The 18430-nt window shown below is 36.2% G+C and overlaps 1 protein-coding gene across 6 annotated transcripts in view; it reads left to right on the forward strand.

The window, feature by feature from the left end:
* EXOC2 (exocyst complex component 2) overlaps window positions 1-18430 on the forward strand; it is a 128350-nt gene that overhangs the window by 22708 nt on the left and 87212 nt on the right. For all 6 annotated transcript variants that reach the window (XR_008465148.1, XM_054193557.1, XM_054193559.1 and 3 more), the window contains exons 5-6: window positions 8449-8562; window positions 12035-12159. Coding sequence is in view for 5 of the 6 variants with exons in the window: in XM_054193557.1 (XP_054049532.1) it covers window positions 8449-8562; window positions 12035-12159 (239 nt within the window). In the remaining variant the exon portion in view is untranslated. The remainder of the gene's footprint in view (window positions 1-8448; window positions 8563-12034; window positions 12160-18430) is intronic.

Raw genomic sequence — 18430 nt, forward strand, 5'->3', positions numbered from 1 at the left:
GTTGCTTCCTTGACAAGTCTGTCATTTCAGTCCAGGTGACAGTCTTTCTTCCTAGTGTTTTTATCAACTATTTATAAAAAAAAATATTGGTGATAAAGCTGTTATTGATGATGATGCAGATACTGATGAAAGTAATGGGGGCTTTAAAACTTTACCTACACATGTTCTCAGGTTTGCTTTTCTACGGATTGGGGTTTTTTTTGTAGTTAGTTCTTTAATCCATGTGATGTATTCTATTGGCATTGCATAAAACTAAATTTTTAATCAATCTTATAGTAGCAAGTCTCCTTTAAAATGACAATATATTAATTTTGTCTCGTTACTTTTTTCAAGGAAGCACTTAATCTCAAAGCTCATGTAATATGTTCTCAAACATTGTAAGAAACAGTTGTGACTGGCTGACATCAAAACTAATTTTCTCTGCTTTAATTCTGAATTTGTTGAACAGTGCAACAACTTTTCCAACATTTTATCTGGGATCTAAGTGAAGATAGCTAGTTCTTTTGCATAGTCCTCTACCTATAGGTTTCTCACAATACTTCTTTCAGTAAATACAATAGTTATGACAGTTATTTTTAATTTATTCTTATTTTAACAAAACTTCTAATGTAGTATTTGACTTCATAACCAAAATTGATCTTACAGTTAAGACAGAGTCAGTGTGCTAGGTTAAAAGCAGAAACCTAAACAGCAGTAGTTTAGGATTTGTTTAATTTATGTTTAATTTATTGTTTCATTTATGTTAATTTATGTTTAATTTATTGAAGATTTTTCTTCAATAGGAAACCAACGATACTGTATTTAAATGTTTCATCTGAAAGCATTAGAAAATATCATGTTAATGAAACCTCAGATTTTGCATGAAAAAAAATTAATATGTAAATATAGATAGGAAATAACTTTTTTGTGAGTGAAAAACAGGGAAATCTTTGGGCAAACATAATATCAAGGCTAGTTCATTGATCTCCAAGCATGAAGGTTATGGCAGGCACTGGTTCTTGGAAATGATCAGTTTGAGAGAAGGAACCCAAGTCAGTGCAACAAGTAATTGTGTAGACAGGAAAAGCCTGGTCTGCCCTCATGTTACAGGTGACAGCATGGTGTTAATACTTGTGACTATAGATGAAACATTCTATGTTTAATTAAAAAGTACCTCCCCAATAGAGGAGCTTTCATAATTTGATTGAAAAACTGGAGCAATGTGATGTTTAGTTTTATAAAATGATCTCTAATACAATACTGTTCAAACTCGCGTGTTTGCAAATACTTGATGTACGGGATGGGTGAGTGATGAGAAGTTGTACAAGGTAGTGGAAAAAAAGGCAATTATAAATTATGAAAGGGAGTGGATATGCAAGATATTAGCATTAGCCATTACTAAATGTGGGAATAATCTGTGACTAGAAGTGATAAAAACTGTTGGAATTTTTGTTAAAATAAAAGAAAACCTAATATGGTGAAGAACAGTTGTGGATAGAAGGAGATGGCGGTCTGCAGCATAAGGGGTTTCTCCTTTATTAAAACCTTTGGCTTTAAACAATTTTTAAATGTCTGCAAATTGGGATGCAGTTTAATTTTGAAGCTGAAGCGCTCATCATTTGTCTGGCTGTGGTGGGATTTACAACCCTTGTAGCCTGATGGCTGATAAGGAAGGGAAAAAAGTGCCTTGTATTGGTTATGCAAATAGTGGTAAACAAAAGAGATATTTAAAGAGAGGACCAGGGAGAAAAAAAGTGAAAGACAGATGTGAGAAAAGAGGGTAGGAATAAGCTAGATGGGAGCACACTGAAGAGAAGGCAGTAAGTGGATAGACTACAGACTGGAAGAGAGAAAGAAATCCTCCCTCTAGAAAGTGGTTGTCATCAGCAAAGGATACAGGAAAGAGAATCTGCAGCATGGAAAAGACTTAGGTCGCCTATCTGTTGTGATATTTTATTTTATTTTTAATATGGGTTATGCTTCGTTCTAAAAGTTCGTTTTGTGGCTTTTTTAAACATGTTTAGGGTACTTTGTCTAATTAAAATATGTGTAAAAACTAATCATAGCTTTTGAATCATTCAGGTGGATACTTTAAAGGTATTACAAATGAGACGTTGTTATATTAGAAAAAAGATCCTGTAAGTAATGAACAGAAGTGCTTTAGTACAGCATTTTATTAAACTATTAGGCAAGCATAGGGACAAAAAAAATATTTATTCTGACTCAGTAGACTTAAGATTGGAGTTTAATTGGGAGTGACTGGGATTTAAGTGAACAAAAGGTTTGAACTGTGAATTAAGGGAAATAGGTAATAGTGGGTCTAACACATTCTATTAGTAATTATAATATTGCCTGTAGATACATTGTAGCAGTAATATATATACTCAAAATATGCACTGGAATTCTCTTTTCATATTCAAATATTGCAAGGATGCAAAGAACGAACTATGGATATACACTCATCCTCCTGTGTTTTTTTTTTTTTTTAAATATAGTCAAGATATTTTAAATGTTATATGTATACACAATGCTCAAGCCACCATCTTTCAGCCTGCAAGTTTATCAAGTAATAAGTATACATAGTTTCTGGCTGGTAAGTTCTTCGTATTTTGCAATCATTAATTGCTGTTCTTGTGCCATACAACTAAGAAAGAATCTCAGTTGCTAAATAACAGTCGTTTATATTGTAATGAAACTTGAATTTGCTGGTTATTGTGTTTCAGTGATGATCCTTAAAAGTCACAGATGTATTCATAGAAGAGTGTTTGCACACATTTGTTCTCCTGCCTTGCTAACAGTTGTTTGTTCATCTTTTAAAACACAGAACTGATCCAATTAGATGAGGTTTTTTTTAACATTGCTATCACTTAGTGCATATTGTGTGTATGCTATGAAGTATTTTATTCACAACAGAAAAAATAGGTATTTAAAATATTTAATCTTTGAGTTCTAGTTTTTTAATTTTCAGAATGGAGTAAAGACTGATAAAAAGCTTTGGTTTTCTATCACCATCTTTTTATGCTGGCTTTAAGTGCAAAGCAGGTCTGTGCCACCTTCCTCCCTAAGGAATGTTCCTGGCTGTGGTGTTATGCAGATGTAGCCAGAAACCCTTACAGAAGGCTTAAATAGCTTGCAGGAAGAAAAAGAGCATACTGAGTAGTCGCCTCAGTCTGAGAAATGTGGAAACTTGGTATGAAAATGCCAACATTAACAGCAGTGATGCAGTACTTGGGTTGGTTTTAGCAGTTTAGAGTTGTTACAAGAGCAGGTTGAGAGGTTACATCCTACCAACATAGGATTGTTCAGAATTTTAAACGGTTCTGGGATAGAATACGTGACGCCTGTTTCATAAAGGCACTGGTTGAAATCTGTTGGTGGAAATTTAGATCTACGTAACATTCATGAATGAATTGCTTGTTCAGATGTACCACGTACTTTTCCCTCCTGCTCGTCAAGTCCTTGTTTAATCAAAGGTTCCCTGCCTCCTCTACCTACTTTGTCAGACAAAAAATCCATTCTGTGCAAAGCAGTAACAGCAGTCAGACCTAGTGGTGGTTAGAAAATTTTTGAATAGTGTTTGTTGTTTTGCATGTAGCAGAGGTCATTATGGTGGATCCATCTTGTACATGAAAGCAAATGCTGACATGCTAAGTACATTCCACATACTTCTGTATCCACCCACTCAATACAGATGCTTCCCTCTTCCCACGCCAGCTTCCAAAACAGATCGTCTGAGAGGAAGACACAGATGATCTTACGCTGCCACCTAACGGTAAATGTCAGCTCGCTACCATGAGATAGGAAGAGACTTTCTGGAGGCTTTGATATTTATTTATTTTTAAGTGGCCTATATGGAAATGCACTCAATGTCATCCTTGAATGTGATGGGCTTGTGGAAACTTCTCTCACAGAGATGCATATGGAAAAACTATGGAACCCGTGGGAGAGAAATGCAGTATATAATATTATATAGTTGTAGTTTTATGACGTTAAAAAATATAGTAACACTTATTGTAAGGCTGATGCATCAGTTGCAGCTACCAGCCTATAATCTCTTAGTAGATTTCTCTTATCACATTCTTCAGTTTCTCAAATATGGTTGTGACTTTGTTGTCATATTTCCGATAAACCTAACGCTACTGGGGAGTAATTGCTGGAGTGCATCCTTGTCTTTTTGCTGATGGAGAGACCTTTGTTAACACCTTCTGATTTGTCGTGTTTAGTCTACTCCAGCATCCCTTATGCTGGTCTTCTTGCATGCATTATTAACACAGTACAGCTGGTACAAAGCCTGCTTCTAGGACTCTGACTGGTACCAGACAGAGGGGGGAGTGTACAGCTCCAGCAGCTCTAGCTGGAGCTTGTTTATGCTGGTTGCTATTCAGAATCTGTGTTTATTTAAAGTTGCTCCTTTTTGACCTATAAACTCCTGTGGAATTGAGGTTCAAGTTACCTTTTGGTGGCTATATCCTGTTTTGGGACCTGCCTTTAATCTGCAAATATTATCATGTATGCTGAAAAGCATACTATGAGATTCTGAAACTCTGAGAGCAAAATAATCTTTACAGAAAAAGCACAACTTGCTAAGCTGCGTTCATAGTCAGGCTCTTCATTAGTATCCATTGCATTCTGGTGCTATTACTCAGTTGTGACTGTTTGGAGGCTGTGATTTACTCATGGAGATTACAACTAATCTTAAACCTCTGGAGAACATAAATGCTCTGCATAGGCACAAGTACTGTAATAGAATTTGTAAAAGCCGACATGTGCTGTGATGTTAAATTAGATTTGCCGAGCATCAGGCTATACAGAACCTAAAGTTTGGGGTAGTGGAGGAAGGGACTTGTGTTGATGGGCACATACAGGGCAAGTGAATTGATTGTACCACATGTGTTTTGAATCCAAAGTAGATGTGCATGCCATTTATGTGGAAGCAAGGACCACTACATCTAATACTGCATGACTGTATAGTGGCTTGAAACCAAACTTACTTTTATTGCAGTTCTCATGAATATAAACTGTATGTGAAATCTTAACTACTTTTATATTTAAAATTGTTGCTGGTGGATGAATAAGACTACTTTAAAATGTTAACTAGAAGTCTAGTACCAGATCTGGTTCTGGTTTAAATAAAATAGTCTTACTAGCAGAACGTACTATTATATAAAGCCAATATGGGATTCTGTGATTCTGTGTACCTTTGCTGAAGTTATAAAGGTAGCAAAATAGGTAGAGTTGTCAAGGATGGTAAACTTCTCTCTTCTTTTCCTGAGGTTTTCTGGATTCGATTTGTGGTTCCTAGTTTCTTTTGCAGTGATTGTTTTTTAATCAATGATTAAGTATTCAGAGTTGATTCCTGAAGTGACTCTTGTATCATGAGCAAATCAACAGAAAAATGATTAACAATTTCATTGCATGTCAGCGTGGTCTCAGCTTTTGCTGCTAGTTCATATTCACTCTGTAATGCTGAAATGAGTAAAAGAGAAATACTTTCCCAAGTTACATATGTGCTTGTTTATAAGTAAATGGTAAGCAAGTTTTCATGAGAACAACTTCCAAGGACTTACTTATTTAATTTACTAATGGAAGTTAATGAAACAAACTTGTGTGTATGTGGAGTCAGTCTCTTTTTAGATGCATCTGGCCAGACGTTTTAGAAATACGGTTGCTTTCAGTTTGAACTTTTTAGTGAGCAGCTTGTTGTGAAGACAGCTGTGGCAAGTCATTCCAAGCTCCCCGTATCTGTTAGTGGAAAAACTACTGGTAAAATTTATGATAAAAATAAGGATACTACACCATAGAGTATAACATATTGTTAACATACCGCACACATTCACATTCATGTTTCTACTCTGTTGTGACTATGTCTAAAATATGTCCGCACAGATAAAAGCACCCATAAACGCATTGCTAATTTATGGGTCTGGACAAATACATCTGCTGGAAAAAAGCTCCTAGTAACTTTTCAATGCAGTCAAACATCAAACTGAAAAAAATCCTTCATTTCTGTCCCACTGTCTGTGAGCAGAACCCATTTGCAGGAATTTATTACATCCCTAGCTAAATTGTTGGTCTTTATCTCTCTCTATATATATAAAATAGGGAGTGATGCCCTAGGAATTGTATAGTTCATGCATAAGGTTAAACCATCATGCATATGTCTTACGGTCTCGCAAGAATAAGTAGCATTTGGAAATGGTATATTCATTGAGTGTGTGTGCTTCTTATGTTAGATCTGTTTCTTTTGACTTCTGAGAAAATATATTGAAGTACTGAAAAATAAATTCTGCTTCTGTATTGTGTGGATGCACTTTTATAGTGCTTGCTCTGAAGGTCTGAGTCTCTTCTGAGGTAACCGAACATTGTTTATTGGCTTTGTTTTTTAGCAGTTAAGAATTAGTTGACCACAAAGATGACACCATGTGTGGATTTAATGTAAAAAGCTTTTTTGACAGCTGTGCCATGTGTCACATGCGAAGTACTATCCTGCAGATTCATGTACCTACTGGGCACTTTTTGACTACTTTGGATGAAAAATAAGATATCTTAAAATGTCTTTAAAGGAAGGATAAATTGACACTTTCTTCTCCTTTTTACATCCATCAACATTTTGTACTCACTGCTTGGCATTCATGAAATTCTATGTGATTGGTAATCCTGAATCTCACCACCTATGTTTATAAATTTTTATATTAACAGTACCACTTTTTCATTGAACACAGAGAAATGTTGGGACCTTCATTTTAATTGCGACACTATTTTCCCTGTCTCTCTACCTATCTGCTTTTCATATCTGTCATCACTTTTCCTTGCGTCTCATTTGATTATTTTTTTCTTGTTTTTGAAAAGTATTGTTTCATGCGCCTGCTGTAATCAGGTGCTACTGATGAAAGACTTCTCTGCTGTGTCATTATGTATGTAGGTCCTTCTTACCTGCTTGTGTTAACGGTCATTTGGATATGAATAGAAGCTTACAGAAAACAACTCTTCTTTCTGTAGAATTGTCCATTTTAATGTGCCTGCCTTAGATTTGCTTCACTTAATCTGCTGTTTGCTTTTTGTAATAATAACAGTTTTAGCCATCTTGAAATAAGTTTAGATTACAGAAAAAAACCAAAACTAACAAATCATTCTTTTTGTGTCTATTCAAATGGCTTTTCATATATATATATATATTAAATGTAAGTTTGATCTCAAATGGAAAATACGGCAGGTTTGCATTTGCATACAGTGTACTTTGTATAGCACAGTTCACCGAGCTTGTGAGCATCAGAGAGGGATTTTATTGACTTTTGAGTTTGACGTTGTGATCCAAAATGACATAGTAAATTTTTAGAATAGAGTAGAATATTTCAGTTGGAAGGGACCTACAGTGATAATCTAGTCCAACTGCCTGACCAATTCAGGACTGACAAAAAGTAAACTTGTTTGCCGTGATCAGTTTCTGAAGATGGGATGCAGCTGGTGGTAAAGAATAGAGTGGAGAATGCACCTGGTGATGTACTGAGAATGCATAGTGGAATGAATATGGCCAAGTGTTAAGTGTGCGTCTGGACTGAGGGATGAAGATTGTCGTGTTTTCATCAAAAAGTGCTTTAAATATTTTTAGTGCACTGACTTAAAATAAATGGAATACATTTTCTGTATGAGCAACTTAGAAGCTACTTGCAGTTTCAAAAGTACTGTTGTAGAGAATCTGCTTTCAGAAGGAATTGGTTCACATGCTATCTTTATGCATTGTAAGACTGAATAAAAACAAATAAAACGTGCTGTTTCTCACTCGAAGATACGCCTGCTTTTCCTTTATGTTTTGTGTACTATGCACAGGCAGATCAGTGTATTCTGTTTTGCAAGAAGATGATTTTAACTCAGGATTTCTTTCAGTGTTTGTATATAATGGAAGTATGCTCCATATACCTTCTTTCATGTTTCTGTGGGACTTCTGCTGCACATGGACCAATAGACGATGATGGGGCGAGACCACTTACAAGCTGTCAGCCTGGTGATGTCCTGTCGTTTTAAAGTTAAATAGATGCTGGTTCATGGCTTACAGAGAATATTGTCTCGTAATTACTCGGCTTGGTGTACTGATTTTATTGTTTAAAAGGTAGAGTTGACTTTGAGTACATTCATCATTAGCAGTCCTGCATTGAAACAGTAGTAGTAGTATCATGGTGAGTCTGTCTGATCTCTTTCTGAAGGCAACAGTTCTCTTTCTTTAGAAGCATTTTGTACAAGGAACAATTCTGTCATGTGTGTAATGATGAAATCAAAATGGTAAAATTAGTTTTACTTCGATTTCAATCTTTTCTTTCCCAAACAAGTTACATGTGTCTAATACCAGATTTAATTTCTATTTCCATCTTGTTGGAGCATGATTTATTTTTTGGGTTTTTTTACGTGACACTTTTAATTGTAAGCTGTTCACAAGAATATATCTCACTGAAGAAATGAATATTCATTTTGCAGAGGCAGATTTCCTCAAAAAGATTTAGAGGCACTGTTTCCTGGGATGAGTGCTGATTTCACTAGTGAAAACTTTTCTGCTGCCTGGTACCTGATTGAGAATCATTCAACAACAAGGTTTGTTGCTGTCATATAAATAATTATTTTAAATGCAAGTCACTTGATGTTATTTCGTTATACAATGGATGTGTCACTGGTGGTTGACATTTACAGTAGTAGATCTGTAATCCCTACTGCCTGTGGTGTTTCTGCTTGGCTCGAAACTTGAATCAACCATTTTGCTCAATCTGGTTATGAGCAAAACTTCATTTTTAATCAGATCTCATTTATGGCCTTGCCACCTCAGCCCCCCACGCCCCCATGTCAGATGGAAGTTGTCTTTCTACAGGCTAAAGTCTTTTATGAATCAAGAAGTCAGGCAGCATGGAAAGAGAGGGACTTGACCTTTGTGTGAAGGAACTTCTTGAATAAATATGTGGTCCCTCTTATGGAGCAGGTAATAGGATGGTTGAGAGCTTGTTCGAGAGTCTGGAAAGGGTGACATCACAGTGGGATGAAGAAGTGAACAAAATTTTCCTTAAGCAACTTGAGGAAGTCTCCAGAGAGCAGGTCCTGGTTCCTGTACAAGACTCTAACCTCCCTGGTAATTACAGGAAGGGCAGCAATCCAGGAGGCTTGTGGAGAGTTGTGGGAATGACTTCCAACGTAGCTGCTAGGAGAGCAATCAGGAGTGCTGCTTTCCTAAATATGATACTTGCAGGGAAGGCAGGGGCTGTGATAACCAGTGGCAGCCTTGGCTGTAGCAGTTGTGAGATAGTTGAGTGCAATTCTCTAAGGGGTGTGGGGAAGGCAAGCAGCAGAGTACACACCTGGAGTTGGGCAACAGTACTACAGAAGACAATCTGGTGTTTGTAACGTGCCATAAATACCAGTTGGTTTTCTAGTACAAATCATCTTCTGGGCTGTATCAGCAAGACTGCGTTATGTAAGATATGGGGATAATTATTCCGCTTGGCATTATTAAAGCTGCAGTTGAAGTGCTCTGCCCAGTTTTGGCCACTGCTTTAAGAAAGATGTGAGAGCTGAGCCACAAAAATAGGAGTATATAAATATCTGTGGGTATACAGCTTGAATGAAATAGGTGTTTTTAGAAAAGAAACAAAATTAATACAGAATGCATGTTCTGAAATACATAATGGGCAGTTCAAGGCCAGCCATCAATTGCTCTTGGTTTACCAAGAGTAACAAATTGTCTCAGTTTGCAACAAGGGAGATTTAGGTTAGATGCAAATTAAAAACAATATTAGATTGCTTAAGCGCTGGGACAGTGTAACTTGGAAAGCTGAAGACTCACCATCACTGAGGAGTCCTGAGATTTGATTTGACAGCTGTTTGTCATAGATGGCTTAGGTACATTTAAGAATGCTGGGGATCTATAAAATGAATTAAATAACTTCTTAGAACTGATTAAATGACTCTTGTTATCAGAAATACCATGGAATACAAAGAACAGCATAATGATTATATCATTAATATGACAAGGTGTCGGTAAAAACACTGATTTTTCTGGTCATCAGTGCTATGAATTGATAACTTAAATAATTACATCAGGTTTTATGTCCCCTTTTTAACTTGTACTATGCCAGTGGGTCAGTACCTGACAGTCCATTCTTATGTAAATTTCCACCGATTTGTATCTTTGCATGTCAACAGTTTCAAGTCATGGTCCCCTCAGTCCAGTGGAATAAATAGTATTAATTTTTGGGTTTTTTTTAAAAAAGCTGGCTTTTACATATTAATTCAGTTTATATTGGTTTATAAAATATGAATCTTAGTGTTGAAGGTGCAAAAGCTGTGTAGAATTCAACAGGAAGAATGGCTCAAAGGGTAGGGTGAATCCAGTCATGTTTTGAATTTAATTATGAATACCTTTTTAAATAAAGAAGAATCAAGACTGTGGGGTTTTTTCTTCCCACTTCAAAATGTGTAGTCTTAGAAATATTCTGGAATTGTATAATTATCTGCCCCATATCATTTGTGCTGTTTTTCCAGAAACACACAGCAATGGTTTAGTTCTTGTCCTCTACATAACCTCAGGTATTGGGAGTGCTAAATGTGTGGTGCACTGATGTTTTGGTTAGCATATGTCTGTTTTTTCCTTGAAGGAAATTCTTCTTAAGCAATCAAAATAACATCTTTTTTATTTTTTAATTTTTTTTTTATCCCTGGCAATATCCTGACAAATATAAATAAACTATTTAGACAGACTATTAGATCATCAGATAACATGAAACAGTGCTTAAAAAGAGAACTGTACAGATTTTTGTTAGTTTGAAAATGCTGCTGGTAAGCACTTCTTGTATGCCCAAGTAGACATCACATATTGAGTAATGTGATTTCTGTCCAGCAGATGGAAACAGGAAGTAAAGCAAACTGCTGTGACATCATCAGTATAAAAAGAAAAATGCCTGTAAGTGCACCAGTATGTTTTGTCTCCCAGCAGGTGGTGATAGCTTTCTTACTGCCTGGGTTAAAGTTTGGTTTGTTCTCTTAATATGTCTTTTTCTATCACTGTTCAAAATGGATAAGGAGTATTGGTGGAATTGCCTTATGTCTTAATTTCCTTACTTCATTGTTGCCCTCTCCTCACTGAGGTATAGTGGAGTTTTTTGTTTGATTCTTTTATATTAGGGAGACAGGTTTTGCCAGCAGGTAGGAGAAGAGACTTTAAGGATGAAAATCATGTGTTATATTTGTATTTCTGAGCTTGTTTGTGATGGTGCTTTTATAATGAATCCAGTTGCATAACTATTGAGATCATATTAATCATTATCAATTAAAAAAAATATGCAAGTACCTGCTTGCAAAAAATAAAAATGTGAAATCAAATGTAAACTGGCAATAATCTAGAAATATTAGGAAAGTAACTTAAAAAGAAACCTACCTTACAAACAACAATGATGAGTTGGTGATTTGAATATTCCCCTATGAAGTGTCTTTCAAAGACAATTTGGCAGACTGCACATGAACAACATACTTTCATGAAGCAGGAATCTGTTCAGCTTTTCTTTATTTTTGCATTAATACTGTGTTCAATTCTGAACTGTGTGTCCAAACCAACATAAAAATATTGAAGGAATTCAGAAACTGAAAGTGAAAAAGGGTTGTGAGCTAAGCTGCAAAGTTAACCAAATGTTGTTAAGAAAGAGAATTCTAACACCTCAGTAGTTAATCAAGTGTACTAAGTGTAGTGAATTATGCTATCACCTATTTTACGTAGTACAGAGAGTTAACTAAGAGCAATGTTGCATGTTTAGAAGAAATTTCTTGACTAATTTGTATTTTAAAGACGTCTATTCCATCACAAGTGATAGGAGGCCTCCATTTAGGATTAAAACTAAAAAACAAAACCTCTTTCGACTAGAGTAAATTGTTATTATCAAGAAGCACGCTCGTTAGCAATTTCTCAGTCCTTTATAGTTGTTGCAAAAGTAGCTGGCTGTATTTTCCAAGTAGTTTGTTTTGTTTATTCATTAGCTGACCTTATTCGTTGTTTGAATGTCACGGGGGTTTTCTTGTTTGTTTTCAGTTTTGATCAGCTCAAAACGGCAGTTGTGAATTTGAAGAAACAAGCCAATAAGAAAAACGAGGGGAGTCTAGCTTATGTGAAAGGAGGTCTCAGCACATTTTTTGAAGCACAAGATGCTCTGTCAGGTAAAGATGCTTTGCACTTACTAAATACAGAAAAGACAATGTCTGCATGTATGGTTGAATTTAATATCAAAAAATACTGGTTTTCTTCGCAGTCTGTTCTAAAAGTGTATAATGAGCCCAAAATCTGTATCATGTTGGTCAGAAGCTGGGACTGGCTGGCTGATTGTTGTGGTGTATTTGTAAAATGTGGCGCTAAATGTATCTTAGAGGAATTGGAGGCATTTGATGAAACTGCTTAGACCACAAATCCAGAAAAGAGAGGCGACGTTAAACTGGAGATAATATTGAGATGCCTTAAAAACTGTAGCAACATAAAAACTTGATTTTATGATGCCTTATGCCATAGTCAGACTGTAATATTTATAAGAATATTCAGTACACTCTGACTTGTGAAATCAGAGAGCTTTTATCTTCTGCTTGCCCTATGGAAAATGTAACACACTAGTGAGATTAGCTTAGTTGTCTGTGCCATTTTTACATATATATATTTTTTTCTTTTATGTGTGTATATATAGATACACTCTTAAAGCATAAAAAGTCTCTCAGGTAAAAGCTCATTGTGGGCTGCCATAGTCCTGTCTAGTTGGGGACTGTGCTGGATAAGAAAGCGACAGTGCTGGGCCATCCTCAATAGGTTTGACATTTACCACTTTGTTGTTCTTCATAGCTACTGTAGGATTATCCCTCCTGATCATTGATCCTATGTTATGGGTATCACAGAGTAAGAAAACGTATTATATCTGCTCATAGCCTCAGTCAAGCTAGCACTTCTGTTGGCCTTAGGAACACTGCTTTGGAGAAGTACCAATTTTCTCTTGATGCACTTGCAGGCCACTCACTGTCTGTCTCATACCCACTTCTGTGTGTCAGGGAAAAGGGAAGGTAGTGCTGTCTCACCTGGTGGTCCACCTGTATTCCTGCCCCAGGCAGATTAACCTGTGACCTGCCCTTCAGACCATCCATTTTCAAAATTGGTTGATAGCTTTTGGCTACCTGCCTAACTTGGTAATTTTTAAGGGGAGAACTTTTTCCACAAGTGCGAACATACATGCTTTGGTAGGGAAGATCTCTTCTTGTGACATCTGAAGATTCTTCCTGTGAAGAATCTTAACTCCTAAACATCTTTATTATCCCACCCAAAACTGACCTGTTACTGATCAGTTTTGAAAAACCTTGGCCTAAATCTAGATAGGTTCAATAACAGAAGTATTAAAGGATGTTATGGAAATACTAAAGAATGTGGTAGTAGTCATAGGAAAAGACACTACGAAGTATCAGTATTTGGCATTCTTTAACTTTTCTTTAAGCTGAGTTTTTATTAAATGCTAGGAAAAATGATAATAGACTGTTTCTTTGTAAGTCTTAAATATCTTGAAAATGTTGAAATCCTAATTTTTCTTAAGTAATTCAAAATCCTAAATAATCCCAAACAAATACTGAAATGTGACTTTTTTTCACAACCAAATCTGCTTTGCATATGAAATATCAAATGCTCTATAAGATTCAGAGTTCTGTTTCCAAGCAGTTACTGCTATGGATAAAAAGTAATGCTGGCAGACATATGTGTTATCTTGTAAGATTATTTTTTGGACCAGCAACGACCTAGTAGGATTTACAGAAAGCTAATACAAACCATAAATTTTGTGAGGTTTTAGAAAGACTGAATGCAACTGAGTGATTTTTCTCTTGTCCCATCTATTGAAGTGTAGATTTCTTGCCTTTGGAGGCTGATTTCCTGATAAATGAAGAGGTCAGAGAGCAAGTAGGAATGTGAAAAATATTAACAAAATAACGATAGGGAATGCAAATTCATTTATTTCACTAACTACTATATTCTCAATTTAAAAAAAATTACAATAGCTGTAATGTTGTTTTGCATCTCTTACGTGTATCAGTGTTAATTTTACCTCAAATTAGAGTTTATCAGTGCAGTCCTTTAGATAAATTCTGAACTCAAAAGTTGTATGACTCGTATGGTTCTTGGTGCCACTTTTCATCTGTAACTAAAATGGCTTGGTTTTGTCTTCCTCCCAGTGATCCCCCTTAAGTGTTCAAAAGGAAGCAGACTTGTAGCTTGTGTTATTGTAAACAGTGAATTAAAACAGTACTAAGAAAGAACGGCCTTGCTGCTGGTGTAGAAGAAAATTAGAGACTTGAGGTCTAAATCTCTTAGAAATTTAAAGCTGTAACACTGGAGTTCAGGGGAATTACCAATGAAATATTTAGTTTTTAAATTATGAAAATGAATTCTTCATGAGGATGCAGTGCAGGTCACAGCAGCCTTCTGTAGCATTTTAATATGCATTTCCCTCTTGAAAATTCCTATTAAATGCATAGGCCAGAAGTGTTTTGAATTCTTTTCAGTCAAAAAAAAGCCCCTTATTGCATATGAATTTCAGCTTTGTAATGCAGAACTGCTCATTTGCCCTTTCTTCCTCCTTATGCAGAATATTTTTGAGGGATTGTAGCTGGAAAAATTGCATAACTTTTGAAAGACTTGAACCTGCGATAGGTACAATCAACAGCAAAGTTTGATGCGGAGAGGCCTCCAGTAGCAGCAAGAAAAAAGCGAATCTTTGATGCCATCATGCAGCCCTCCTGCCAGATGTCAAAGCTTTTCTCCAGAATATTTGATCACTACAGTTTTCTTGAAAGAAAGATGACAAGAATTAAGTGGAAGCATTATTAGCATTTTCTAGAAACACAGCTCAGATGCAAAATTTAATAAAAACGAAACAAACAAAAAAAAGAACAAAACCACCAAACAATAAAACCAAACCAAACAAAAAAACCTCAGGCAAATAAAACCACCAATAATTCTTAGGCATGCAATTACGAAATTCAAGCTCTTTAACAGAAGAAGATGAAACTAAAAATCCTACTATACTCTGGCTATACAGTGTTTGTGCAAGGTGATATAATGGCACTTTTCTGCCTTCACACATGTAAGGGTGAATTTGTGTGTCTTATTTTGTCCTTTAAAAAGGTGCAACTAGAATTTGTATGCATTTAAACAAAGCTACATGAAGAGAATAGTTTATATTTGAAAGCTGAAAGATAGTTTCAGCACAAACTCTTAGGGACATAGCCTTGTTTCTGCAAACATTTATTATTTGATGCTGAGCATACAACTGTCACAGATGAAAAGTGACTCAAGAAAGGGGACTCAAGGGAAAATCATTATTGAATACATCTAGTCTGTCTTCGAATATTATTTAAATTTCCGGAGCTGCTTCATTTTGTTTTGGATTTTTTTTTTTCTTTTCTCACTTCCTTTGGGAAGATTTCTAAACTCTAATGCATTTTCTGAAGATACATTTTTGTTGATGGGCAAAAATCTAGACTCTCAATTTTCCCCTTCAGATATCCTAGAACACAACTTCCAACCCCAATAGTTATGCTTTATAAACTGCAGGTCCATTCCGTTGTTGTAGAGGACCTATCTGCATACAGTTATTTCTCTTAGGTCTCCCTAAATTGGTGCTTTTTGTAGGAGGCTCACTTTAAAAGGAATACACTTGGTTTACCAGGTACTTCGTATTTATTTAGTTGCACATCTGTTTATACCTGCTTTTTTAACTCATACGCATTTAACAATGTTTGTTTCAAATACATGAACTTGATCTGGGAAACCCTGAATTTGGTGCAGCTTTTTTCATTAGCTGGGATCAGCCTGATCTTAAGTGTGCCATCAGACTGTATTACACATTTAAATGAGTATTAATATTTTCACAAGTAAGCAGTGAAAACCATAAAGAGCTATCCTGAGATGCTTATTGCATTTTGTGATTTAGAAACCGTTTACTAAGAAAATAAGAGGTCAGATAGGCCCGAACCCTTGCTTGTTTGGTTTAATTTCTTGGAAAACAGAATTGCCTTATCAGATCCTGGTGTCTCTCTGCCCGTCAGCTTGGCTGACAGTTTGACAGTGACTTTGCTGCAGAGGAGATGTTCAGCAGGAAGTTTGTGTCGTCAGCTGAAGAGAGCTGTAAGCTGAGCTGAGGGGAACTGGGCTCACCTCAACTTGACCCACTTATCAACAACCGGGGAGTTCAGCTGATTTATTTCCCATAATTCTAATGGCAACCTAGAAAGTCGCATTCCTAAAAGGGGCCGCTGTTTATATGCTTGTAGACAAGCCATGTTTTATTGTCATGAACAAGTCGTGTCCTGCACAGATGTCTTTGGAAAATCTGCAAATTAATTTACTTCGAATGTGCTTTTTCGTAAGTGCTCTTTACAAAGAGCTTTAGGCTGCAGAGTTTCTTTTTATTTAAGTGAAAGGAAAAAAAATAGGGAAGTGACCACTTCAGTCGCTCAATTAGGCAAAAACATGTAAGTATGGCATCTGTATTGGCAAGTAAAGAAGATGCTGTGTTGTCTTTGAAAGATGGGTATGTTGAACAAATTTGAGATTTAGATTTGCTCTAGTTTGTCACGTCAACAGTTCTTCTTGTGCCATTTACAACTTTGTATAGATTTTTTTTTTTCTGAAAATCATATAAAAAAGAAGCACTGCTGGCTCTTACAGCACTATTCCTTTTTTTCCTTTCCAGTCCCGTTCAAATATGTGGCCTGTCGGAATGCCACTATGATGAGGGACTTGGACTGTAGTTCTCCTTTTGTCTAATACCTTACTTAATACGTAAGCTAAGATAATGTTTACCTGGCTGAAATTATCCTATATCTGGTCAATGCCTGGGGGTTTGGGTGTGTGTTTGGTTTTTTAAATTCCTATAGAGTATTTTTACAATTCATCCCCAAATGCCCATTCTAGAATGAGCACGTTGGTGATCCAGGATCTGATTCAGTATGAATAAGCATATTCTCTTGCCATTATGTCTGTTAAATTAATTATATCTGAGACTAAAACAAAAGAAACCACTGGATCTGTATTCACTTCTGAGTCAGACTGGGAATTTGAGAAACTAAAAACTGATGCTTGTCTGTCATATAAGCGTCCCTTTGCCTTTGGCTTTTGAGAAATTATGTCATGTTTGAATTTAAAGAGAGTGTGTATTGTCTTTAATTTTTCATTAGTGATTCTGTTTGCAAGCTAAACTAGTGACTGACTAATTTTGAAGTGGTTTTACATTGCTAGCTCTTACCTCAGTTCACTCTCTTTTGTTTTTTGGTCTATTTGTCCAATGAAATGCTAGTCCATGACTGGTTTTGCTAGGTAGTACAGCATCAGACTGTTATTTGAGGCTTTGCTGTTGCCGCATTCCTCTTTTGTAACATACCTAATTCACATTTTTGCCTTACTTTGGTCTTATATACATTTTTCCCAATTAACAGTAATTTTTATTAAACATTTGGACTTGAGTAAATCAAATTCAAACATATGATTACTACTGAGATGTTATGCAGCTGACTTGAAATGGCTAGAATGGCTCTGTGTTGAGTGTTCTGTGTGGCATGTGTCTATTAACGTTATCTTCCTTATCCCGCATCAAGTGATAGAATATAGTCTTTGCAGGGTAAGAGCAGCCTGCTATTATAGCTAGTAATTTTCAATACGGTCATTCACAGAGGTTAAGAAAGAACGGGGTCATGGGAATAAGCTGGCAAGGATAAACTAAGATGCTGCATGTATCGGACATGTATCTAACAGCAAATCAGTCACTTCAGAGTAACAGTTTACATGCATGTGTGTGCCCCACAGTAGATGCAAGTTAGATTATTTAACTGTAAGAATTAAGATCATGCCTCCAAGAAGTCATGAAGAAAGAGCTGATGTGCTCGAGGCTCACTGTCTAGCTTTCCAAGTGGATGCTCATGTCTGAAGGCTTGAGGTATCTTTATGCTGCGCTTGTACATGAAAGCTGAATAAGAAGCAATCGCACTATATTTGCTACATACTTTGTCCTTACGTGTATGGACCGTCTCATGTATGGACAATGAAAAAAAATAGGCATGCTGATTTGTTTGCTTGTTGAAAACTTGTGCTCCGATCTTGCAGCGCTAGATAACAAGGGGAACATTGCAATGAGCAGTCTATTCTGAGAGAGAGATGACCTGACAAAGGAGTGCCAGTGAAGTATGTGAGTGGTGGTAGGTAGTTTAGTCCCAGGGGGATGCTTCCTCTCCATGCAATGTCTACGATCAATTTCTGTAGCAGAGCACTTACTATCTTAGTGCAACTCTTAAAAAGGCAAAAGTTACATCATCATGATTGAGAAAAGGCTTAAACTTATTGGGTAAGTCCAGGGTAGCTGGCAATAAAAAAAATAAAAATCCCATCCATCCGTTACTTCAGGCCTTCAGAGAC

The sequence above is a fragment of the Rissa tridactyla genome, chromosome 2, assembly GCF_028500815.1.
Source record: "Rissa tridactyla isolate bRisTri1 chromosome 2, bRisTri1.patW.cur.20221130, whole genome shotgun sequence".
In the NCBI taxonomy this organism is placed as follows: Eukaryota; Metazoa; Chordata; class Aves; order Charadriiformes; family Laridae; genus Rissa; species Rissa tridactyla.